At 38.6% G+C, this 26,615-nt stretch overlaps 1 protein-coding gene across 1 annotated transcript in view; it reads left to right on the forward strand.

The window, feature by feature from the left end:
• Positions 1-5: 5 nt before the first annotated feature.
• Positions 6-26,615, forward strand: part of LOC138007162 (protein O-GlcNAcase-like) — a 27,372-nt gene continuing 762 nt past the window's right edge. The window contains exons 1-14 of the mRNA XM_068853919.1: positions 6-181; positions 326-377; positions 7,402-7,499; positions 7,633-7,763; positions 9,836-10,004; positions 10,437-10,535; positions 13,149-13,937; positions 14,583-14,836; positions 17,249-17,521; positions 18,179-18,283; positions 18,469-18,563; positions 20,854-20,992; positions 22,253-22,411; positions 24,650-26,615. The exon at positions 24,650-26,615 is cut by the window's right edge and continues 762 nt beyond it. Of these exons, the coding sequence (XP_068710020.1) occupies positions 43-181; positions 326-377; positions 7,402-7,499; positions 7,633-7,763; positions 9,836-10,004; positions 10,437-10,535; positions 13,149-13,937; positions 14,583-14,836; positions 17,249-17,521; positions 18,179-18,283; positions 18,469-18,563; positions 20,854-20,992; positions 22,253-22,411; positions 24,650-24,844 (2,697 nt within the window). The 5' untranslated portion in view covers positions 6-42 and the 3' untranslated portion in view covers positions 24,845-26,615. The remainder of the gene's footprint in view (positions 182-325; positions 378-7,401; positions 7,500-7,632; positions 7,764-9,835; positions 10,005-10,436; positions 10,536-13,148; positions 13,938-14,582; positions 14,837-17,248; positions 17,522-18,178; positions 18,284-18,468; positions 18,564-20,853; positions 20,993-22,252; positions 22,412-24,649) is intronic.

Raw genomic sequence — 26,615 nt, forward strand, 5'->3', positions numbered from 1 at the left:
AAGTTCTCAGGAGAGAATTTCTAAAACAAGCAGGTCTTCCTAATGAAGGCGTTATCCGGACGTGTTCGTGTTCTTAAGAATTCAAAGCTCAAACTTCGTAGTGGATCGAAGAAAAGGATCACAATGAGTTCAGACGTGCCTAAACCTAAAAGTGAAGAATTTATTTGTGGCGTAGTAGAAGGTATATAGTGCCTCTTTCATGGCTGCTAATGAACGTTAAGTTGAACAAAAAAACAGCTGGAACATTTTTTTCAAGCCATAGATTTAAAAACATGACTTCCTTGTGAAACACTTTGATAATTTTCTTGTTTTTACCACATGACAGGTTTCTACGGTAGGCCTTGGACTTACGAACAGAGGAAAGAGCTATTTCTGAGGTACAGGAAGCCATTTCTTTACCATGCACGAAATAGTGGCATGGAGCTACCAGAATCGTTTCCCGGTGTACACCAAAATTTCTCGTCAACCTTCCTTGTTATGGCCAATGAATAAGTTATTTTTACTGGATTTATGATGAACGTGACATCAAATTACTTTTGGATATCTTCGCTTGAGCCTTGCATGATTGAAAGACCATTAGAAAAGGAAAACTTTATTTTTGCAATTGAGTTTCGATCCTGCGCTGTAGCGTTGCATGTTGAGTTGAATCGAGTTGAATTGATCGAGCAACTTCCAAAATGATGTTGCTGTGCAATAAAGCAAAGTTACTTTGACTTTAATTAACACCATTTTTCATTCCAACGTAAACTATGAATCGAACTTGTTTGCTAAATGAAAGTAACAAAAGCGACAAAAATTATAATTTAATGCTGTTCCGAAGTTAAAACGAATCGGTACACGTATATTGTGGTCGGACACAACAAATGCATGTTACTGGATATAACTGACGCAGTGCTGTACATTGTGCAAGTTTGTTTTTAGTTTAAAGTTGAAAATGTGGCATTCAAATAGATTGACTTGGAAGTTGATTGGTGTCAGTTACACATCCAGTACACAACAACTTGTTGGAATAGTCCCCCAAAAGTAATTATCAATTCTTTGATTTCACACACGTGATAAGGCGGCCATGTTGGTACCAAAGCAATAGAAAAATGTAGCTCAAATGTTGCATATTAATAGAGTCAAATTCCCAAAAGGCTATTTCGCTATTGTTCTTTCCACCAACATAGCCGACTTGACATCAGTATATATGACTTGTCTTTGGGTTTTGGAATTTCAGTGACGAACAGCTGTTCAATGTACCTTAGAAACCTCATTATTTCTGAATTTGCTGATTTGAACAGAGTGGAAATTAAAGCAAATTTTTTTTTAAAATTTCATTTATTCTTTTAATTCAACTGTAATAGGCCTTTGTTAATTGACGTGCTATTTTATTTAAGATTTGAGTTTTTTGTTCAACCATTTGTTGAAAAGTCCTTGTCATTCATGCTAAAACCATTCCCCAATGACTTTTCAGGCTCCCTTTGCATCTGCTTAAGTTTCTCTCTTAACTGCAGTGGCTATTTTTGCTTAGAGTTGTCCTTATCTATAGATAGTTAAAAATGAATGTTTTTTTTACTTTCATTCATTCACCTTGTTCAGGACATAGAATGAACTTGAAACTAACCAGTTTTAAAATGGCTTGGTTGCTCAGGTGGTAGAGCTCGGTCTTGGACTTCAGTCTCATAATGTTTTGAGAGTTTACTTGAGAAACAAAGGAAACATGCACACATTTTTCACCATTACTGAATCTACCTGAGAATTCCGAAAGTAATGGCCCCCGTTACTTTCGGATTTAACAGACTTAAGGGGCCACTACTTTTGGGTAGCCTTTACTTTCGGATACTTAAAAAAGGTTTGTAATTTAGTAGCCATCTCACACAAAAAGAACACTGTAACATGTGTTCAAAAGTTCATTATATGTAGTTGTTCAGATTACATGCTGGTTATGCAACCAAACAAAAGCAAGTTGTGGTGGTCCTTGTTGCTTAGAGTTGTCATATTAAATCTGTTTCACTTCCTAAGTGGTAAAGTATAACAGTGTGGTCACCTATCCTGTTTACTTGAATTTGAATTGATGGCAATCATTTCTTTGAAGTTAGTATAACACTTGATTATTTGTGACATGTTTGAGTGGATTTTGCTTAATCAGATCACTGAAAACAGAGAGGTCTTGTTTGACTTTTCAGTCAAACATTGTAACCTGCTGTTGGGGAAAGAAAGAAGCATGCTCCTCAACCAAAAAGTGAATAGGCATAGCATTAACAGCATTTTTTAAATGGAAAGCTTGTATGGTCAATGTATTAAGTAGATAAGAGTTAATCTATTTCCTAAAACATTTTGCTTTAATGAACAGAATGATGAAGAAGTACAAAACATGGTTTTAGCGAACTAGTCCCAGTCCATGACAAGTGAGATGCAGAGATTCCACAATGGACAATGACAACAATAATTATTATTCTCCTCCCAAGTATTTAGTGTTCCTTGTGTCAACGATAGGAGATAAAACAGAAGCTTGATTATCTTAATAATATAGGTTCATTGTTCTTTCAGCCCTTTGCTGTTGTAGTCTTGAAGTCTCCATAGTGTCAGGGGGACCTTTGGTCATTCTGGTTGTGGTGTACATGTAGGTCCCACTGCTGTCTGCTTTGATGTAGGTGTTGGTTTGGCTCCAGTCTGCTGCGTTGTCACTTTTGATGTTGGGAAAAATACCCAACAAACTGTCCACAGAAATCACATACCAAAAAGTTTCAAAGAAAACCACCCAACACACCAATTGGGTTCCCAAACAAAATTTATTGAGTTTTGAAAACCTGGCAACCAAACTTTAGGAATCTGCCAATTAAAAGCAAAATAAGAGAAATTTAAATAAATAACTGCGCAAGAATTTACAGAAAACATGTTGTAATGAAAGTGAAATTTGAGCCATGCAAAATTCCCCGCCAAAAGCGGAACCACTTTGGGGGGCTAATGTTTGGAGGGGCTTACACATGGAGGGGTTTATGTTCAGAACTTTACAGTTACTCTTGTTTGGCCTTTTTTCATTTCTTGATTGGCGCATTGATCAATGCGAAATGAAAAAAGGCCAAACAAGAGTTACGGAGTTCTTCCATGTGTGAGGGACTCTCGGAATATTGGTTGCAAAGATAAAGATGTGGTGCCGTTTCAGCTGCAGATGTGAAATCAGTCGATTGCCTGTTTGGAGATTTGTCCAATGTAGCTCATAATTTTGTCGCTAATGCAGTTGGTCTTGTCTGGTATGCTTGATGCGTTCTCATTGAATTGCCTGGAGTATCCATCTCCTGAGGCATTGTAACCCTGGGGTGCCATTTTGTAACTGGTAACAACCCTAGGGGGTGATGAGGGAAGTATGGTAAGAGTCGTTTTCATGGAGTGGTACACTGTGGTAGCCATTCCAACAATCTAAGTTAAGACTGTCTTCTTGTGTTGTGGGACTGAATGAGCCCAGTAGAATGGGCTTTTTGTGTGGTGTGGTTTGGTGTTCGTCTTTGCACACACCACCATTTGATGACACAATTTCATTGGTTCTCCCAATCGTTCCGGCTCAAGGACACTAAGGGTTACATCATGGCCGAGACAAGCCTTTACCTTTTCTTGCCAGGGTTGTGGTACTGGGATCAGGGTGTGGTGGGCAACTGGCTCTGCATCTCATGTGTGGACTGGTCATTAGTGGCAGTGTTGGCATTTGTTGAATGTGCTAGATTTGTGGTAGCTTTGGAGCCATCCCTGCAGACATTCTGTGTTTGCCTCGGTTGCTGGGAGTAGTGGCTGCTTTGGTTTGGGAGAAGGGCAGTTGCCAGGTTTAGTGGTTTGGTCGATTTGCTCGGCTTTAGCAGATGAGGTGTTAGCGTTTGCACTCCCCAGAGAATCTCAGGATGCCTGCACCCACTATCTGTGTACCACTGTTTGCTGCATCCATGCACATCGTGACAGGTATGAGGTCTTTCTCACATAAGCCAAGGGGCAGATGATACTCATACTGGCGAGACAACTTTGACAACAAACTGACCACCTGGGCCTCATTGGTGGGAGGCAAGTGCTATCACCATCATGTCATCCCTACTCCTCTAGCCAAACTAGGGGAGCAGTCTCCCTTGGTCAAACTGCAAAGTGCTGGGATGGCAACCTTCTCAGCTTCCCTGCCTACGTTACTTGGAAAGTTAGGCTTCAACCTGGTAGGCTTAGCCTTGCTTTGATATTCTGCCTTAAAGTGGCTCGTTCTTCCACAGAGGTGGCAGGTGTTTCTACAAGAGGGGCGTTCTCTTTTGGTGATTTTGAGTGGGGTCTTGTGGCTATTCCCCTGTTTGCCACAGGAGACACATCCTTCATTTGAGTGGTCTTGCGGTTTTTTAGGTCACTTGGTTTGGTGCTGTTGTATTGGATGCATGTGGCATAAACACCATGGGTCTGGAGCAGGTGACATGATCAGATGATCTTTTCCCAGGTATCTTGGTTTCTATGAACCAGAAGACTTCTTGGAGTCTCATGGGTTCCTTTTGCCATTTAGGTGAAGCTGAATTTCATTGTCAGCTTTTCTATGGTTGACCCCATTATGCGTGTGTAGATGACCTTGAGGTTGCATCCTGGACAATTTACCAGGAATTTGCATATTACAGCTTGGCTGTGAAGGTGTTGACCAAAGCTCAAGACAAGTAAAGTAGAATAAAGTAAACTTTATTTAATTAACCAGGGTAGCCCATTCAGCTCAAAGGTTGGTATCCATAGGGGCTCTGTAAAAATAACATCAGGTTATAAATACAATTTTATACATAGATTAAAAAGTTTATAACTATATATTAAAAACTAAACCTTTGTTACAAATGCAAATTACAATACTAATATGCTAAGAGAAACCACTAAGAACCATTTCGATAATAAAAACCCTTTTGCACGGCACAGAAAGCCTGTGTGTCATCGGCTTTTGTCGTGTCAGTGGGCAGCGTAATAAAATCAAAATTTGATTTCACCCTAGGTAACAATAACCTACTTTTCTGCCTTGTAGAATAGCTATGAATGTTCGGAAATACTATAAAAAAAAATAATAAATAACTTGGAGCTAATGAATTCAGACAGAGAAAAACAAGCTTGGCTTTGCCAGATGGGTTCATCTCTATCCTGGCTATGTTATGTAATTGAGTATGGGCAATCAAGAGGTTTTCTTCCTTGACTGCAAGCTTTTTGATTGCTTCCTTGACCTCTTCTGCTGTTTTGTTGGTTAGCGATCCATCAGTGTTTGGATGAGGTCCTTATGAAGTTGCACATCACAGCACTAAGCAATTGAATTACTTTGTCCTTGCCAATTTTAAACTCAACTGAAGAGTGTTCAATCTAAAACCTATCTATGATCTTATTCAGTATCATTACTTGAACTTAATACAAACCACAGTTAGCCAATGTACAGGGCTACAAATAACAGCCAGTCAACGGACAATGTCCGCTCAAAAATACCGGTAGGTTTTGTCTGTGCAACTCCTTGGATGGCTGGACATTTTCTCCAGTCATTTACTCTTGAAAGGGAAAATTTCATTTGAGGCTAAATGAGGTTGTGCATTATTCACTTTCCTGAAACAAAGAAAAGAAAAGAAAAGAAGTGAAGAAAGCAAAGAAAGATACCAACAGACCACCTTTGACTACAGTAAAATTTCCGCTATTTGCCAGTTTCCACTTTGTCATCCATCAGTCATGAAATTAGCAGGTCTTCCGGCATAGCGTGCTAATAGTGCTAATAATTCTTATAGTCCGTGTGGAATTTTCTGCAAACTAATGTTGCAAACTAATGTGAGAAGCGAAACAAATGTCCCTTGAAAGTGTCAGTACGAAGGTCCAGGCTACTCTCTAATAAAATTTCAAACATGTATCTTAACCCTTTATTAAGGTGAGAATCTGCTTGATTGTAACCTTCGTTTTGATGACTTTAGAACGCTTTTAAATTTAATCGTACAAGCAATAGGCAGCGATACTGGGAAGCACAAATGTCATAACTTATTATAAGTACTTTTTCGATTTTACTCAACATTTTGGCTATGCAGTGTGTTCCACACCTCCTGCACTCATTGTGAGGCTGCTTCCACAATAAAAACTCACTAAATGTACTTGTAAATGTACTGAGGGGGAAGAAGCACTTTTTAAGAGTTGCAACATAATGCATATTAATTTTGTCCGGACAAAAGTGGGTTATATCCAAGCAAAAACAGATTTGACCGGACATCTTAACTGGCGCCAGCAGGGAAATCTTTTCAAGCCCTGTACATACAAACCATGTTAGCTTACCATCTCTCGTTATGATAACGAGGATTATTGCCAAGCTCTAGCAAAGCTTCAGTAGCCTTCTTGGTACATGTAGGAGTAATGTTAGTGGTTGTTGAAGATGCAGTGTTGTTGTTGGAGACCCAGTAATTCAGTTCTGGTCTTGGTGGGAAAGGTTGTTTGTACACTGGAACAGCTGGATTGTAAAGTGGAATATTTGGAAAGACTGGATAAAGTTGTGGGCTGATAAATCCTGGAAGCAACAAATATGGGCTGGGATAAGTGGATATTTCCCTCATAATGCATGCTCCACATTGGACAAATCACTTGGACCAACTGTGTTAGTCAAATGCTGTGCTCTTGTTTCTCGATAAAATGGCTTAATTATTTCTCCCTGGATGATTGTTAAGGAAGTTGCAAGGGTATCACTTAAACCTCATGTACATGTGAGAGACTGTTAAGTTCTAACATTGGTTATTGCTTGAAATGTTGCCATGATAATTAAATGAAGTGACAAAATCTGAAACAACCGATTCTGCTGACAGTGTAACGATTTGCATCTAGCCCTTCAATTAAATGTTGTTAATGCCAAGAGCAGGGCTGGCACAGTGGTGAGAGCAATTGCCTTCCACCAGTGTAGTGACAAAGTGATTCATGGCTTTAAATTGCGATCATTACGTTCGCATTTATGACTGAATGTTTTCCCTTTGCAACTAAAATATCCTGAGAAGTCACAAATTGTCCACTAATTTTCAGTGTTGGTTCTTTTCAAAATAAAAGGGTTGGCAGTCGCTGCTTTTCCTCTATAGCTGTGCTTTTACATGTACAAAATAAATAAACAAATAATTGGAAAAATTATTTTGTTTCTTGCTATGAATTTTCATTCAATCTGAAAATAAAGGGCATAATTGTAGCATAATTTAGGTGTGATGTTACGTGTAGAGCACCTCAATCAATTGGCATTTTCAGCGGTTTCTTTTGCACTCAAGTACTGCGTGCTCATTTTATTTTTTAAATCTCTGACAATACAATTCAGCATGACGATTTTACATTTAAAATTTCTTGTCAAAAAATTGCGACTGGAATTGTTTTATTTAATGCCTTGTGATTGTTTAAGTGGTTATTGTTATTTCTATCTTATTTTTTGTACTGCAGGCTGAAGAATCTTGGAATGAATACATATCTGTATGCTCCAAAAGATGATCTCAAACATAGAGCTTTGTGGAGAGACCTTTACAGTCCTGAAGAAACAGGTGATATTTGACTTATTTTTTTTGAAGAGGGGGCTTTGTGGTCAGTGTACCTTAGTTGTGATTTCAATTTATTCCAAATTCCAAAGTAACTTAAGCCTGATTCTGTATCACAGTATTTTATTCCTTTTATTAGAAAACCTGAAGCAGCTGATAACATCTTCCAAGGAATGTGGAGTGACATTTTATTACGCCTTATCCCCTGGACTTGATATTTTGTTTTCAAGCACAAGGGACATTCAGCAACTTAAAAGGAAAATGGGACAGGTGTTGGCTCTTTTACTGTGTTTTGAACCCTTATAGGTAGTCAAATGAAATGTGTCAGTGCAGGGTAAACTTATAGGTGGTAAATATTGGCACCTTTTCATCCCCTGTGGAAAGAGATTTTTAAAACATTTTTGGTGTTCTGTTCATGACCAAAGATCCTGCATTGTTCATTGCTTACCATTGCATTTCCTACAATGTACAGTGTACATTTGTTTTAGATAGACTGAATTGTAAGTGCAAAGGGAAAATGTGACCTTTCACGCGATAATGGGGCTTATGAAAATTTCATGATGATGCCTGTTGCACGGCAGACACAGGGAAATTATTTAACACAAGCTGAATTTCTGTGAAATTTCTTTAAAACAGCATGGACTTGGCGTGAAATTTTATCATACCACTGTGAAATTATTCACACTGTGAAAAAAAAAAAAGTTCTTCTTAAAATTAATTAATTTCATTATCAAGACGTTGAGTTTGGATTTCTGCCACGTTTTGAGTGTGAAAGAACCATTGACATAAAACCTTTTGATGCTCACTAATTTTTGTTTACTACATGTATAAAGTTGACTTAACGCAAATGGATGTTGCGAGCATGTGAGTACTGCACAGTTTTTGGCAAGGACGAACAGTGATCCAAACGTCTTTTCGAGATCACCAAGCAATCTTTGGGGTAACTTGCTTCATAGTATGTCTTTATTTGAGTGCACCAAGTGGAAAGACTAACCGCTTCAAGTACCTTGAATTGAATGTCGAACTTGTCGGACGCTGTACAGTAACCGGAGACAACTATCTTTCTCACGTTTAATTTTCAAACCGAATAAACTCGAGTAAAACTTAAAAATCAAGGATTCAGGCCAACGGCAGCAGAAATGTTCCCACAAATTAGTTGAGGCCAGTTAATTCACCTCAGAAGGGACTCTAGATCCATATCGGGGGATGTCAATTTCATTGTTTATTTTTGACCGAATCGTTGATTATCGAGAACTGTTTTGCTTGGTAGCTTAGTTTGTGTTAGTCGTCGCTTTCATCCAAATTATATATTGTCATTCTAACAACAAAGCAAAATCGCACCAACTTCAATTTTGCTGAAAATACCGAAACAGCTCCCCATAAAAAGTTAAACATTTTGCAGAAGAAAAGATATAAATACCATTATTTGATTGTCCAAAGCAAAAAATTGTATATCCTTGTTTAAGGCAATTTTAAATTTGGTTAAATGTAATTTTACTAAGTTATCCACCAGCGGTCAAGCAGTCCACAAGCTTAGCGGTCAAATGGTACGCAAACTTAGCGGTCAAGCGGTGTGCAAGCTTAGCAGTCAAGCAGTTAAGCAGTTCAAAGGTGTAGCAGTCAAGCGGTTCACAAGTTAAGCAGTAAAGTGGTCCACAAGCTTAGCGGGCATCCAGCGGTTATTCCCATAAGTGCTGGCTCACATGGTATTTTGTAGCTTTGTACACTGCTAGGATTTGCGAGTTCTTAGTCAAGCGTTTGTGCAGTGGTCTGTAAAGTGGTTCTTTTAGCATCTCCAACCCCCCCTCCCACCCCTTATTTTTCTTCCTTCCACTGTTTCATCAGTGTGACGGGTGCCTGGAATGGGGGCTCATGGCTAGGTTACGGGGATTTGCCAGTCATGGGGGCAGTGTTCTATCTAGGGGCTGGCTGGCCACAGTGGAAGCCCCTGGGTATTCCACCCACTTAAGCGAGGCAGTTGGTTAATTGCAAAACTAGCCCACAAAATTTTCTTGTTATTCGGGATGGCGTAGCAACATTATTTCACGGCCTGAACATAAGTGAGTTCACGACCTCACTTAATTTCACAGTCTTCGATTTCACTTCACACATGAACTTTTTCACTGAGTATAGTGAAAAGGTTTGGAGCAAGACCGAACACCCCTTGAAATTTCAATTCACGTGCCGTGACAGTGAAGTAGATTTCATGGTTCACCATGAAATCTATAAGCCCCCTTTTTGCACGAAAGGTCACAAATGGTGTGATTGAATAGTTTACATGGGGAGTCAATAAAACTTTTGGTTTACCTGAAAGTTCTTCATTAATTTTCTCATTTTGACAGGTTCAGAAGCTTGGTTGCGAGGCTTTTGCATTGTTATTTGATGATATTGATCCACAGTTACATGGTGCTGATGTTGAGGCATTTCGTTCATTTGGCCAGGCGCAAGTGGAAATCACCAATGTTATCTATAAATACTTAGGATGTTCACACTTTCTCTTTTGTCCTACAGGTAACCAACTAACTACTTTTACCAACCCATAATCCAGTATGTTTTGGGGATTTTTTGCAGAAAGGCAATGCAAGTTGTTTACTCTTAGAATTCTGCCATGCCACAATGAACTGAAGGTCCGTTGTTTTTATGAAAAGAATCCCCCTAAATGTATGGCATAGGAAGTATCCATGTAGGTTGTTAAAAGCCGTCATTTTTCTTTTGAACAAGGTCAATCTTTTCTCCATACCCCCCAGGCTATACAGGATATTTCAATGTGCTGTTTGAATTTACATAAAACGAGAATTTTTACCCACTCACATTATACACATTAAATTTTGGCCATACTGTACTTAAAATCCTAGTGATGACCTTTTATAACAAAGGTGGCTATATTTTTCTTTAAGACTGTTTGTTAACCCTTACGTGTAGTTTCCTTATTTTTTTGTTTAGAATACTGTGGTACAAGAGCTGTTCCAAATGTTGAGACATCAGATTACTTGAATACTCTTGGGACTAAACTTGACCCAAAAATCAACATCATGTGGACAGGTAAACTTTTCTGAGCATATTTTATGTCCTTTGTCATTTGTTTTTATTTCCTGATTTTTGAATTGTTGTCAACATGTGCTGTTTCATTTAGCAGTGTTGGTGAAGGACATTGATTCCTGATTCTTCTATGCTTGGTTGAAGGTACAGTTGCATCTTAGTTTTTTCTTTCCTGCCAGCAGACCAGCCAGCTTTTCAAAATTGCCGTGTCTTCAGATATTCATAGTTTCATGTAAAATATTGCATTTATAACATCTTAAAGTTCTTCTGAACTTGTACTAGCCATGATCAGAAGAAGTTTAAACTTGATAAATCCAAAACAAACTTAATGACTTAAACTTTAGGTGAGAGAAGATCAGACTAAGAAATTTAACAAATTAACCAACTCATCCAACGTTTTTTCTAGCTGATATAAAGCCCACTGCATGGTTGCAGGACTGATTTTCCCTGTTTCATAGTTATACTTCACTTTTTCTTTTGATTATAATAATAATCACCGATGAAAATACTTTTTAGTTGAAAGCACTATTCTGTTTTGGAACATTGTGAATTTAACTATTCAGATTAGATATAAATTACGGAATATTTATCCCTTTTAATGAATCAGCCAGTATTGAGCATTATTTTCTCTGATATGATATTATTTAGTATTTACTGTAAAACAGGGAATATTGTTTTGCAAGGATGTTGTGAACAATTTGTGCAGCAATTCAGAAAAGCACTCTGTTCCAAGTTTGGTTTGCATATTGGAGTCTGACTGGCATCCCTGACTGTTCCATTTTGATTAAAGAATTGTTGCACCCTATTTTTCAAAACAAGCGAGTGAACAAGAATTACCGGAACAATAATTGTTTATTGGATGGGACAAAACCTTCACTTGTTATGTGTGAGCAAACATGCATAATCTGAAAACATTCTTCTTGATTCCTGTGTGCTGCATGTTGTATTTTTATGCAGTTTTTGGGGTGCAAATTGTTACCGAGGCTTAATTCACTTGTCTTCTGCCTCGAATTGTTTTTTTTTTTGCCAGAGACTTGAACCTTTTTTCTGATTTCAAACCTTTACCAGTATTCAAGTTTGTTTTTGTGACAAAATGTGTACCAGTAACTGCAAAGCAACATGGAAACATGGAAATCTACCAACAGTTAAAAGTTTGATGCAACATGCTAGAGATTATCTTTTGAAGCCACTTACCGGTAACTGAAACGGTTCTTTCCAGATGGAGAAGAATAATATTTATTGCGTTAATACAATAGGGAAACAAAGTACTGTGCAGTTGATGTGGCTCGCCCTTGACAGTCCTAATTGATAACAAAATGAATTATAAAAGTAAACTACCGTCTAAGCTTTGTAATGAAACGGTTTATTTTTAATGTTGAAAGGATTATTCTCTGGCATTGTTGTAGAGGACTTTGTTACTGATTCAACCTTTCAATAATTTTTTGTTTTCTCACATGCACTAGAAACAAGTAAAATTATATTTCCAAATTTATTGTGAAGTAGATCATCCAAATTATAGATATTTATAGGAAAAATTTGTTGCTGCCATGATTTTACAGGATAGTCTGTGAGAGTTTCTTGCTTGAAGAGTAGCAGCTTCCAAAATTCCAAACAAAACTTGATTTTGGTGATACCGGTAGTTTCTAGTCACAAGAGATGAACAATTATTGAAAGAGGGCTAGTGTTCCTTTGCTATAAGGCCATTAATTAACACAACCCTGCATTGAAATGCTTTTCAAGTTTATATCAAACCAAAATCCGATGAAGATTAGGTTGCATTAGCATGTTAGGGTTGCATTGCATAATGGCCTTATACACACTTTTTTCTGTATCGTGAGTAGTGTTTCGTCTGTGTGTGTGTGTGTATTATGTGTGAATGGAAAACATCCCAATACTGGTGAAGACAACACACAAAGATCAAAAGAAATTTTGGTAGTTTGTTTTCATCCTATACCTCAGTGTGCCTTGGGTACTATCAAGGTTAGTGCTAAACATTCAAACTACATGTACATGTAAATGAGTGAAGGTTTTGGCCCTTTCCATTTCTGGTGAATTCAAGTTTCATTGTAAGCTTATTATTTGAATGAAACATCAACCTCAACTGGTGCAACTTAAATAAATGATGTCCAGACTACTTTCTGCATGAAAAAACTTGGAAATGACTTGGCCTCCAAGAGAAAAGGCAAGACTTCAACCCAGTGTGGTTTGACAGTCTAGTGGCACACCTCATTCTATGCAACTGTTGTTACAGTACATCAAAATTGTGCCTTAAGACTACAGTTGCCTCACATGACAATTTTGCTAGACCAAATTTGAATCTAAAAACTGAACGAAACATATTCATTTTGTTAAAAGTGTGTAGCCCAGAACAAACTTCTTTGTGTTAAAGTCTTGCTGATCATTAATACTCATAGAATCTATTTGCATGGCAGATTTGAAATGAGTTGGTTACTTTTTCAGTCCCTATCTAATGAATTGGTTTTCTGTCTTATCAAAATGCTGGCTTTGGGAAGGAAAGACTAGACGTGCCTGTATATAGCAGCCTGTGTGTCTGTGTTGTGTGATAAAATCTGTCGCAGTAGTAGTTTCACTGTGTTGCAATGCCTTTGCTTTTAGGCCCAAAGGTAATTTCCAAGGTTATCAGTACTCAAACTATTGAAGCTCTGACAAATGTGCTGAAACGCAAACCTGTTATTTGGGACAACATTCATGCCAATGACTATGATCAACGAAGAGTGTTCCTAGGGCCTTATGATGGAAGGCCAGTTGAACTTTTTCCAATGTTGAATGGAGTTCTAACAAACCCTAATTGTGAGTTTGAGAGTAACTTTATTGCCATACATACCCTTGCTTCATGGTCAAGAGATGCTTCTCTGGTCACAGTGGAGGAACCAATGAGTATTGATCCAAAAGCAAGCAGTTCTGCTGAACCTATGGAAGAGGATCTTCTTGCTAGTACTGAAAGTAATGAAAGTGAATCTGTTCATGGTAAAACTGAGGAAGAAGTTTCCCAAGACAATGTTGGTGGTGGAATCAGTGATACTGAAACTGTAAAAGTAGAAGGAGAAATGGACACAGAAAGTGGTGCATCACTGATTGAATCAAAAAGTACTGTGGCACACTCAGTTTATGATCCTCAAAATGCCTTGCAAGAGGCGGTCACTGCTTGGTTAGAAGAATTTTCAAAAGTGAAGAATGCCACATCACGAACTTATGCAAAGAGTGGTGCTTACTGTGTGACTCCAGAGGCCATGCCTGTCCAAGTGCAAGCTTCTGTGGCAGCCTGTACCAGAGCAACTACAACAAGTGCCACCACAACAGTGTGTTCACCTGTGGTGACTCCCTCACCCATAAAAGTAGCAAAAGACAACAGCAGGAAGAAGCTGAGCAGCTCTGTATCACCAGGTTTGGATTCCCTTGAATGTTGTGCTGGTGTTTTTCCATCATGAACACTGAACATCAGAGATCTCAATAATTATTGTTGTTGCCCTGCTATAAGCTCATTTAAAAGACTTGTGTCAGAGTTTTGAAAATTCTATTTTTATGTTTTCTTCCATTTGATGGTTGACGTTATTTAAAGAATTTTTCAAAATTTTTGCACATATGAATTTGTAGTCCAGAGTGTTGAAGGAATATTTCAAATAATCAAAATTTTACTCATTATGTAGCCTGTGTGGCAGGCGTCCTCCTCGTTCTCCTGCTGCCCTTTCCTTTTCCCTTCAAACGCCTGCCAGGCAGGCTATTCATTATGTTTTGGCTGAATGGCCCATCCTTTGTTGAAAATGATTTGACTATAGTTTGCAGCTGACATTTTTTGGTTATAGAAATCAGTAGGAAGTATGGAGTGAAACTGATCTGAGTTTGTTCAGTGGCCTGCTCCTGTCCCTCTGTGGTAGAGCATCCAAACTTCTAATCAGAGAGTTAATGGTTATGGATTGGATTCTGTTAACAGTGCTGAGATTCTTGTCTTTGTATGCTGACTTTCTATCAATAAACTCATAACTTTCAAAACAATTTACTTACCATCCATTGTACTTAACTGTCATGTAGAGAAAAAAGATCAAGAGACTGTGACGAAAGAGCAAGAAATGCCAATGGAAATAATTGAGCTGAAAGAGAAGCCAGCTTCGACACCACTGAATGCAGATGACTTGCTTTTGTTGGTGGATTTGTTTTACCTTCCTTACAACCATGGTCAGAAAGCCAAGCAGATTATATCTGATTTTAAATGGCTGAAGTTTAATGCCATTAAAGAGGATTCACAGGAATTCATGGAACTCACTGAGCAAGAACAAAAAACTAAGGTAATGTGTGCATTGACAGAGTTTGTCAAATCAGATTGTTGCTTTAAATGATGGATAACCAAAAATCTTTTGTGCAGTTGTTATTGAAAATGCTTTTGTGGAATGGTGACTGCTCCAAAAATTCATCTGTTATGGGCAGAGCTTAACTGTGTGGAATACATCTACATAGAAGGCGCCACTCAGAGCGATGGTGTGAAGTGAAAGCACCAACTGATTGTAATGTTAAGAGCAGTTTGTCTACTTCATGTATCTAAAGTTAAAAGTTAAAGTAAGTTACATGCTGGACTGACTCTTTGCGGCTAATTTTTCAAAAAACGTGACACGGACCCCGACGCACACAATGGAAGCGGTCAGTATTTCGTGATGCAATCCTGGTTTTTTCCTATTGCCACTTGAGGCATATTTTCTAAGGATACTTTGCTCCGTGTGCAATTATTATAATAAACACTTTGAGGTAAAACGTTTTCGCCAAAACTGACTGAATCCGTTTAATCCACACTGAAAGGAAGGAAGGAACAAACGTCTGTCATAAATTCGAAAGAAAAGAACCAGGCGAAAGTCGCTTTACTTGTTTATTCGAGGATCGAAACATTGAATAACTTTTTCATCTCATTTGTCTTGACTATATACAAGTAATTCCATAATATCAACGTGTCAATCAATCAAAATAAATCTCATTTGAGCTATACAAACAAAACCAGATAATAAGTAATAAAATGTTCGCTACAGCGTCTGAACAAAAGCGCTCTCAGCTCATTGGTCAGACTACCCTGGGTGCCAGAGGTTTTATTTTTCTTCCGCGAAGAGTGGTGAAGTGGGGAATGGAGAGACCACAACGGCTTCAGGGTTCGGTATCGCGGCTCTTCCGCTCATAGAGACCACGCCAAAAAAAAAATAGTAGCCAAAAGGTCAATCAGTGACCAGAATTGAAATATTAAATAAGAAATAGGGAACGCGTGCAATCTATCTCAAAATTAAGTTAGTCGAAAATGACGGAAGAATCAAAGGCTGTGTCACCATGGTGGAAGTCGTCGGTGATCGGTGAATTTCAATCCTTGTTGAGTTGTTTGAGCAGAAAACAAGCATGGCATCATATTTGTGTTGATTTTATTTCTTTGACTCCAGATCATCGATAATTGATAAATATGCATTTTACCTCTATTCTTAAGCCGTATTTAGTCTAGCCTTAAACAGAAAAAGCAAAAAAATTAACATCTGTTAAAATGTGTGTGTGTGTGTGAAAATACTGCGCATGCCATCCCATGACACTGCCCCTTTAAGTGTCCCCTCTGCCGTACGATTTTGCTAAAGGTGCTGAGAGATATGAGAGATAAATCTCCTGAAGTAAACCATAGTAGCTTGCCGTTAAGGGGAGTAAGGTATGTCCGAGTTTGGATTCGAGTTTGAGTTTGAGTTGGATTTCAAGTTGGATTTCGAGTTAAGGTCAATTATAATTTGCTCAATTCCTGGCCGCGTGCAAATCCCTACAATGGACACTGGGCCAAAACCCTTCGGGGGCAATGAGCTATTGCTGTATCTGCAATCAGTTATGCAGATGATATGTACCACTGAAGAGGTTAAAAGAGGATAATGTTAACAAAAAAATGTGGCTTGAGTGCTCTATGTTGTGAATACCGTCTTAATACCGTTTTTGCAATCTGCAGGCAGTTTTTGGCAGCTTATCACCTACATGTAATAGCGCTCAAGTCAAATTAGTCCTTCTCAAATCAAAATGAAAGTTGTCCTTTTGAACGCTAAAATAAAAGTATGTTTCAGCAAATTTAAAAAGTTAACTCTCCTGGGATATCTGATTTACGCAAACTCGATGCTATGTCCACGAGGTACTTCTTTAGCACTAGTTAAAGTCGCTTTACGAAAAAACGAATTTGCGCACCTTTGGTCCAAAAGCAAACATTTAGTTTAGCAGTACTTATCTTCTAGCTAATGGTCCTTGGTTGGATGATCTAAGCATGGTATATTTTCTTTGTGAAAATCCATAAATGTGTTTAAAGTCTTACTACAAATCGTTACTCAGAGCAGATGCTTTGAATTAAATTGTCAATCTGGGTGATGAAATGCATGATGGGGAGTGCTAATCATTTGAAGGATTCAAAGAGTGCTTGTGGTCAGCTGAAGAGGACAGTGGGTGTGAAAATGTAAAGTACATTTTAGAATTGAATGAATGGAACAGTGTTCTGCACGCATTTCTATAACAAGAGGGCAAGAGAAACCAATACTTAAACTTGTAACAGCAGTGATGATTCCTAAATAGAAATACCAAATGTGATTACTTATAAAATATATACGCTAATCTGAGCTGTTGCATTGACTTATTTCCATTTGCTTTTTGGTGTCTGTATATTGCGATTGAGTTGTTTTGAGATTTTTCTCATGGAGTATGCTATATTGCAGGTAACTGAGTGGACCGAGAAAGCTGAGAAGTTTCATGAAATATGCCGATCTGTTGAGGAGATGTTCGTGAGACTTACAGAGACCTCTAACAGAGCACTGCTGTATGATTTGTACCCATATGTGTGGGATGTTAAGGAAGTTTTGCTGCTGTTGGATACATTTGTAAATTGGCTAAGTACCAAGAATAAAAGGAAGAAACAGAAAGGACAAAGTTTTTTCCCAGAAGATCCAGAACCTTGGGTGTTTAGAGGGGGCTTGTGTGGGGAGCTGCAGGTACAGTATTTCCTATATTCCCGGGGGGACTCCCATATAAAAAGGGGAGGGATGCTTGTTGGAAATTGTAAATTAAACCCATGACGGAGACCAATCTGGGCGTGGCTATAAAAGAGACCATATTAAAACATGGATATATAAAAAATACAGTGACTTTTAAAGATGTAGTTTTACCAGTTACTCACCTATGCAACTTGACATTAACCCAGAAATTACTTTTAAACAACTCAAATCAAAGCTTTGTGGCCAAAAATTGTCTGTCGAGCATATGGAATTTAAGTTAAAAGCAACAGAAATAAACTATGAAAAACTGTAGGGCTGAACAGTTTTCAAAACCCCTGAAATGATCGCAATCCATTTCAATCTTCATCAATTTTGTCCATCCCTGCCTCCTTTTGTATTTGCTGGTTTATATAAAACCTCCTTTAAATGTTTCAAGCAGTTATTTTTGCGTTTCACTTGATTTGGTTGCCAGTGCCCAGTCTCTGAATTTGGCCAAATTTTATGGCGCAGCTCCTGTAACCTTTGTGGCCTCACAGTGCAAATTATTGGCTGGTCTCCTTTATGCTTCAAGAAATAATTGTAGTCCTGAAATTACTGAGACCTCTAGTGTAATAACAAGTAGCTCACAAAAACTTTTTTCTATCAAATTTCTAGCGTCTCCTACCGATTGACGGAGGACATGAAGTTTTTAACTTAAGGGCTCCTGATATTCCTACCACATGCATCTACACAATCAGACCCTACCAGCTTGAAGATGAGGTAAAAAAGACCTTTTTTTTTCTTCTTGATACATTTATTTGTTGATTGCTTTTGTTTATTTGACTTTATTCAGACACATAATTTATTTGGCAAAACAGCTGTGGTGACAAAAGTAATGCAACCTCTGGTCTAACACTGTTTAGTTTTTAAAATAATATAGTGCTCATTGTGTTTCTTTAAAACAGAAGTCATTGTATGAAATCTGTGTGTCAACTTGTGATGATTGGCAAGATGGACATGATTTGTTTCCCTGCAGACGGTTTAACATGGCAGGAGATAGGTGGGTTCAATTCATATCTTCTGTCTCAGTTAAGGCACACCTGTAAATTACTCAAAATAGCATTGAATTTGGTTCTGTTAGTCTTAGTGGTTGTCAAGGCTGTTTTGTCTGTTTTTTCTTTTATTTCTACAATCTAAGTGGTCGTGTAACTTACACAGTTACGTTTTGTAGCTTTGTCTTATAACATGGCAGAAGTGTAACCTGAGTGGTTGAAACAGTTTTCTGAAAGCCTTGTGGTATATTAATTTTTAAAGAAGACGCTTCTTTAAGCGTTTATTCGAAATACCGTGTGGCGCAGAAGTAGGGTGATACATTTTGGAAGAGGTAGTTTAACAAATCAAAAGTGGTTCAGCGTTGTCTGTACTCTTGTCGACAACGATGTTCGTCATCGCAGTGGTCAAAATTTGTTGTGGACTCACTCGGCTGCGCCTACACCTCGAGAGCCCACAACAAATTTTGACCACTGTGATATCGAATATTGTTGTCGATAAAAGTACAAACAACGCTTAACCACTTTCGATTTGTTTTTTACCACAATATTTAACGCCAAAAAAAGTGTTTATTTCAGAGCGTGACCAAAACCATGACACAGAAAGAGCAAGCGTTGTCTAGAACTTTCTCGCAATATGATTGGTTTATTTCCCAAAATGAGCGTTCCGGATTGGCTATTACATTGCGTGATAAACTGACGCGAGCATGACGCGAGCAGCGTTGTCTTGACTCTTATCGACAACGGCAAATTAGCCAATCGGATTTCGAGATTACAAACAAATGTGGTAAAATCTTAATTTGAGTGGTATTCAAATTCTTTGATTGCGCTCACGTGATAAGACGGGCATTGTTGGTGCCAAAACAATAGAAAAATGTAGCTCAAGTTTTGCATAATAATAGTCAAATTCCCAAAAGACTCTTTCGCTATTGTTCTTTCCACCAACATGGCCGACGTGACGTCAGGTGCAATCAAAGAATTTGCCAAGTACGGAACAAAACAGGTAAATGTTTCTGCAGCCAGTTGAAGTTCATAACAACGGATAAAGTAAGCAATAGGAGTAGTTTGTTTGGAACAGGTTATCGCAAATAACGTGGATCTACCGGATGCAACGTTATGTTTTTTTAAGATTTCGCGGGATCTTGTGTGTAGCGTGACTTTCCAGTGAAAGCAATTAGGCAAGGGAGGGTGAAACACTAATGTAGCAACACAGAAAACATCTGAAAAACCATTCTTGTAATTAAGGTGGCTAGGTGAAAACTGGTGTCCAGATGCAAAGGTTCGAAATTAACAGTGTTGTGAGTAATGCGGCCGGTGACTTCCAGCTCTAGCTAGCTAACTGATGAAGATCGTGAAACTATCAATTAATTAAAAGGAAAAAAAAGGACATCTTTGGGTGATGCTCGTACAAAGGACAACTGAAAGAAACTAAGAAATTTCGGCCATTTCCAACATACCGCTGCGGGAAGTTCTGACAGCTCTGTACTAGCGATTTCATCACGTTGTCAACAGGCAAGTTTAGAGTAAATATCTTATTTATAACATTTCCAGAAGGCTGAATTCAGCATTTTCACTTTTTCGCTGCATTGCACTTCCCGTCATTTGCCATCACGTTGAGTTTCTGAATCAACAAACGAAACTAAATCCATCCCTTTGGTTGCTCCACCACATGTATAAAATTCGGATTTTCATCGAATTCTGCAAGACGTGAGGCTGTTTGAAGCCTCTCGCTAGCGGAAATCTTCTCCTTGACGGCTGTTTATTTGTTACTGTTGCAGTTGTTTTGTCACTGAGGGATGTCAAATGTATTGCTCATAGGGGTGTAGTGAGTTACTTTTAGCCAGTGAAATCACCGCCTCGTAATTCTCTTGTCCATTTGCTGCACAGAAAACTAATTCTACCCAGACCATATCTCGGCTACCTTTCAAGTGTTTCGAGTACTTAGCTGCAAGCGACAATATATCGGAATTGTTTTAAAGACAATTGTCACTTCATCGGGCGATCCCGCAGTTCAGAATGAAGTTTCTCTTTGGTGTAGGCTTTTGAGTTTATCACAGAAATTCTCTCAACTAATTTAATGCACTGTTTGGTATTCTAGGATGATACATATTGGGATGAGCTGACAAAACATCTTGTTAGATTCCTAGGACTTTTAAAATATTTTTTGTTGGAAACAGAGGCTTGTGCTTTGAAGAGCGTTTGATCCTGAAACTTTTAATTTTTGAGAGGGAATTTTCAAATTTAATTATGTATGCATGAGAGATTTAAGGGAAGAAACGTTTGTTCTTTCTCATTCATTAGGTTTGTTGGTCCGTATCTAAAGATCTGCCCTGAACACGTGTTTGTTGTGGAGGATGGCGAAGGACTTTGTGGGTTTGCGGTAGCAACATCGGATTCTAAACACTTTTATGAGCAGTTTAAAAAGCACTGGCTACCTGAGGTACGTACAGCATGTCTAACAACACAGATCACATTTTGAAAAGGATGTGAGTTTGTGGAAGCGACGATTGCTTCTAAAGGAGATCAATTTCTGACCTGGTTAACGCAAGCACCATTCCCGGGAGATAACACAGACGTCTGCACAAAAATAAGTATAGTATATAAAGATACCAGGAAACTCAGGGACAGATGATCTCCTAATTCCAATTATCGGTAGGAAAAAAGGAATGGGTTTGCAGCTGTTAAGAGAAGTGGTAATTGATTTTAATCACTCACTGAAAAACAATGTCCCATTAATTAATTAATAACTCTTTGGCGTCCAAACCGGCCTAAACCGGCCAGACTTAGTATTTTACTCTGTCTAACGCCAGACGATTTTACTCGTCCCCTGGGAGTCAATGGGTTAATAGATTTAGATTTATATAGTTCATTTTCCTTATAAACTTGTTTCTTTAGTTTTCTTTTTTGGTTCTTTTTGCTTGCTTTTAATTGGAACTTAATTGTGTAATATGGAGGCCAGTTTAAAGGGGGCTAGGTCACGCTATTTTAGGTAATTTTGTTTAATTTTGTTTAATTTTGTTAATTATGAGCTCTAAACGTCAAATTGGCAGAGCAAGAGTCTTTTTTTTTGCAAAATCACGGCCACATAACAACTGAGAATGATTTTCCAGCTCTGTAAATGACATTTTGATATAGACTGATACAGGTGGGCCGACGTTTTTCAAATTTACCCAAATTCAATCCATTTCAATCCTCTCCAGTTTTGTTCATCCATGTCCCTTCTTGGCTTCCCTGTGTTTTGTTAGAGTTCTTCTATAGTTTTGAACAGTTATTTTTATATTTTAGTTAATTCTATGACCATTCGATCAGTGCTGAAATTGCCTAAAATTGCGTGACCTATACTTTTATTGTTAGAAGTTTTTGATTGAATGTCGTAATATAAATTAATTAGCTGAGAGGAAATGAAGTTGACTTAACTGTGAACAAGCAGCTGAAAAAAATCTCTGCTTTATCATTTATTCTAGGCAAGAATACAATTCAGACTTAGTCGATGCAATAGGCCATTTTCGAGTTCATGTCTGCCTCCTCAAAGCGAGTCTAAGGGCGAAGTTTTTGTGATGGTAATTAGTTCAACTTGACATGTGAATGAAAACTAATTTTCACAAGAAAAACTTCTCCCTTAGACTCGCTTTGAAGAGGAGGAAGACATGGACCTTTGCCCAATTTTTGGAGGACTTGAAACATTAAATTGTTTTCTTAGGTGTGCAAGAAATACGGATTACCAGAGGGGAACTCCTCAGAATGGACTTACGCTGAACAACTTGCCAGTGGTTTTCACAACCCAAGTATTTTCCTACCCCAGGACTTGCATACAAAATACAGTGCTCATGTTCAGATATATCTTCTTCCTCGTGCCCAGGTATGCAGTAGCGTCGTGTTGTACTGGTATTTATTATATCTCTTAGATAGTACGCGCGCTGTAATTGGCTAAATTAGCGGGCCGTATTCTTCAGTACGGCCCGCTGTACAGCCCGCTAAATTTAAAATTTCGACAAAACATCATCTAGTGAGTTTTTCATGTCATTTCTGTTGCATAAACTTGTACTGAAAACTGTTTGAATCTTGCAAGCAATTATTTCAAACTTAACAGCCAAGCAGATTTAGTTTTTGGGATTTTGGCACGGCATTCTTTGTGGCAGTTGAACCTTCTGGTTCACTTTGACTAGTTTCCTTGCCCGTGCAACGGTTATCCTCAGAGATATAATAAATATCTTACTAACCTCGTTTTCTCAGTCCGTACTGTAAGTTACGGATCCTGGTTTTTTTGCCGTTGATTTATGGCCCGTGCGCTTCGCGCTTGGGCCATAAATCAACGGGAAAAAACTCGGTTCGTAACTTACAGTACGGACCTCGAACTCGGTTAGTAAGAGGTATATACACTTATGCCCAGAAATGCACGTGATGACAAAAATGGCAGATTTGGCGAAAGAGCTCCAGGATTGAAGATCTTGGCAAAATTAGCGAATTTGGCGCCATTTCGCCAATTTTATCTCAGCACTTCATCCGTTGCTATTTACGACACTCGAATGCTGAAAATTTGGCAATTTTGGCGATATTTTGCCAATTTCGTCAAATTAGTTCATCCATTGGTATTGGCACCGCTTGGGTGAACATTGGCGATTTTAGCGAAGTGACATGGATTTCAGCGTCCGCCTATAATCAAGTCACCTTGCGTGTTACTAACAACTGGATACATCTGTGTCAAAATGACGGCAACTCATCGGATTGTTTTCTTGTTAGTTTGTGTCGCAGTCCCGCAGTCCGCAGGGGCTTGGTAGAGAAAATTATATTCATATGAACAACTCTGTTCCTAAACCGTGTATTATGCAATCGCTCCTTAGCTTTCATTTTGCGGTTCGGTTAACTACACTTTTCAGGAAATCGTGTGAAGAAGAAAGCACTCGTTTACTGATTAAGCCTAAGCGCACGTTTCAGTGATTTAAGCTTAAGCACTCTCGTAAAATTTTAGCTTTCATTTTGCGGTTTGGTTAACTACACTTTTCACGAGGTCGTCTTGCCCTTGAACAATTTTCATTCATCGACTACGGTGCTGCGGACCGCGGTGGCAGTTCATTTTACTGCTTGCCCTTTAAAGAGTTTCATTCATGGGCCTGCGGACTTTTACAGTACGATTTGTGGGCTGGGTATTCTGCAATCGCTCCCAACTTCTTTTTCTCAGCAAGTTTCCACAACCAAAGTTCACTGAAGTTAAGCCCAATCGGGCGGGGTTAGTATCGTGATGGGAGACCTCAAAATATACGACTTGCTGCCAGAAACACAATAATAATAATAATAATAATAATAATACCAACTTTATCGTATAACACTTGTTCTTAGGCCATCGTAGCTTGATTAAGAAATTAACACAAACAGCCGTGATAAACATTGTATTCCAACGCATTTTTTAAAACTTGACGTTTCGTATGCTAGTCAACAAGTTTTATATTAGAAATGCGTTGGAATACAATGTTTATCCCCGCTTTTTGTGTTATTTTCTTAATCAATACCAACTTTATTCATTCAGTACAATGAAAGGGAGAGATACCAGAGGGGGTTATCCCTATACGATAGTATCCGCCCGGATGTTATTGATCTATTGTCGATTTTTATGACTCCCTGCATTTCTAACGCCAAGACGAAAATTTGAAGGCAACCAGATACCAAGAATTCCAAAACTCTACCTTCGGTGGCCGTTTATTGCTAGAAAAGGGCCCTGTTTTAACTTGTAGATTGCTAGTGGGCAGATACAAAACACAGGTCACATGTCACAAGAATCCTAAACATTCGCTAAAGCTAACTTTAGGCCTATTGTTAGCATTGGTAAATGGTTAGGGTGTTTCTGTATTGGTAAAACAATGGGCTGCGACTTGCGACCTGTGACCTGTGTTTTGTTCCTACTCATTGTTAGTTGCTAAGGCATTTGCCGATTGATGGCGAGATTTCATAATGAGAGCTAGGGAACTATCTTGTACTTGAGCCATCGAAGAAAGTTAGTTGTGAGGTTTGGTTGGCTGTAGAAGTGTTGACAGGGGCCTGTTGTAGGTACAAGTTTACAATATACACTCAAAATGCTTTGTTTTTTCTCCTCCTGTTGTAGGATCTTGGTCTGGGTAAGCGTTTATTGGCTTGTGTTCTTTCCGCTTTGAAAGCAGAGGATTGCACAGGTGTACACTGTGAAATTGCGACCACAAACAGTGACGCACTGGACTTCTATACAAAATTAGGATTTTACAAGATTCCGCTTAAAGACCAGGCACCCCCGGACACTGTCATATTTGGCAGGACGTTCTAGAAGGAATTTTTGTTTCTCAGTAGGGAGGAACTTTAATCTTTTTCTGCCGGTCGGATATATTTACTTCAGTACGAGTTCAAGTCTTTGTACTCATAAATGTTTGAAGTGTTCGTGTTCGTGCAGTGAGTTTGTGCGTGTTCGCTTTGTGTAATCTTTACGGTGACTATAACTGTCGTGCATTTCCAATGGTGAGCAAAAAAGAACTTCATAATTGTATTTTCGCAGTCTACAATGAGGGGCAAAACCATTGAGCAAACCTGAAAACAAGTGCCTTTCATGACGCCTGGCTCAAACGTCGAATTTTAAATGCATCGAATTAGAGCGGGTTGCAATTGAGTGTCGAAAGTAATCAGCGAATTACTTTGGTTTTTGCATTACGTCACTCAGAGATTGGTTCAAAGTTCTCTCGCTACATTTTCAACCAATCAGAAATGAAACCAAAACCAATCGTGGCTCGCGCGAGCACATTTTCCCGCGCTTTTTACTTCGAGTTTTGATTGGTTTACTGGAATGTCTCCTCCTTTTTGATTGGCCAAAGTAAGTACTTTGGTTTTAGTTTTACGACACTCGATTAAAACTCGCTCTCTGTCCACTTTTGCAAGTCGGACCGTCTAATTTGTGTGTGAAATTAAATTTATTAGGCCCCAGTTGGTCAAAGGGTGAATAATTGTCTTGTTGTCTTGATTTAGTCAAGGGATGGCGTTATCCACCTTATGAGTAACCGAAGCTTGATAATCGAAGAATCTGCTGATTGTTTAACTCGAAATCTTGCCACAGCAAACACAAATATAGGACAAGAAATTACAGAGTTGTCCAGTTTGCTTGATTTTTAACGGTTTGCCCTTCATTGTAAAGCGATCACGTGGTAGCTTCTGTATTTCAATGTACAGTTTCGGCTGTTCGCGGCCTCTAAAAACAAAATTGATTCCAGAATTTATTGCATAAATAAAGAAAAAAGGTTATTAGCAAAAATGGCAACGTTTGCACTACATAGCGTAGATCGAAACGTTAGGACAACAAAGAAAGTAGGGAAATATGAACGAAATTCAGCGTTGACATCGTTTCCGTCAACCAACTTGAAATTTGACCCATGCTATCCTTTGTTGCGGCCGACTTGGGATGTAAATAGGGAACTTACGACACGAGGACGGCGACGGCAACGAGGACTTCATTTTAAAATACGAGTTCGCGTTATTCATATCCCTACGAAACTAATTCATGTCGTTTCGCGTTAAAAATGTGTAGTACCTGTCGAGGAATTAAACTGGTGTGAGTGAGTTGGAAGCGTAGAGAGAAAACTGAAAATTCATCGTCATTTTGGAGATGGCGGCAAAGAAATGTACCAAAATGTAAAACGCACGTGCAGAGCCATTGTTTTTGCTCACTAAACCTATTGTTTTGTAGCGTCGTCGTTGCCGTCGGCGTCGCCGTTTCGTAAGCTCCCTAATAAGTTGAGACAACGACTGCTAGAATATATTTCGAAAACGAGAGCTTGGTCAAAAACTTTCGCCTTAATTAGCAAATTCATTTGAGGTCTGTTTTTGGGAATTTTTAATTTACTTTAAAAGTTGCAAGGCATGCGCGCATCACATTGCCATGGAGATTATTAGAAACATGAGACAAACCTTACTTAATGGCTAATTTTGGATGCCACTGTATTTGAGAAGTGAAGCCGGACACTCCTAGTAGAACGCCAGGGGCGTCATTGTTTTTAGGGACCAAACATCACTTGTAACCTCCTCCTTTTTATGTACAGATTTTTGAAGCAAGG

This window comes from Montipora foliosa, chromosome 6 (assembly GCF_036669935.1).
Source record: "Montipora foliosa isolate CH-2021 chromosome 6, ASM3666993v2, whole genome shotgun sequence".
NCBI classification, from domain to species: domain Eukaryota; kingdom Metazoa; phylum Cnidaria; class Anthozoa; order Scleractinia; family Acroporidae; genus Montipora; species Montipora foliosa.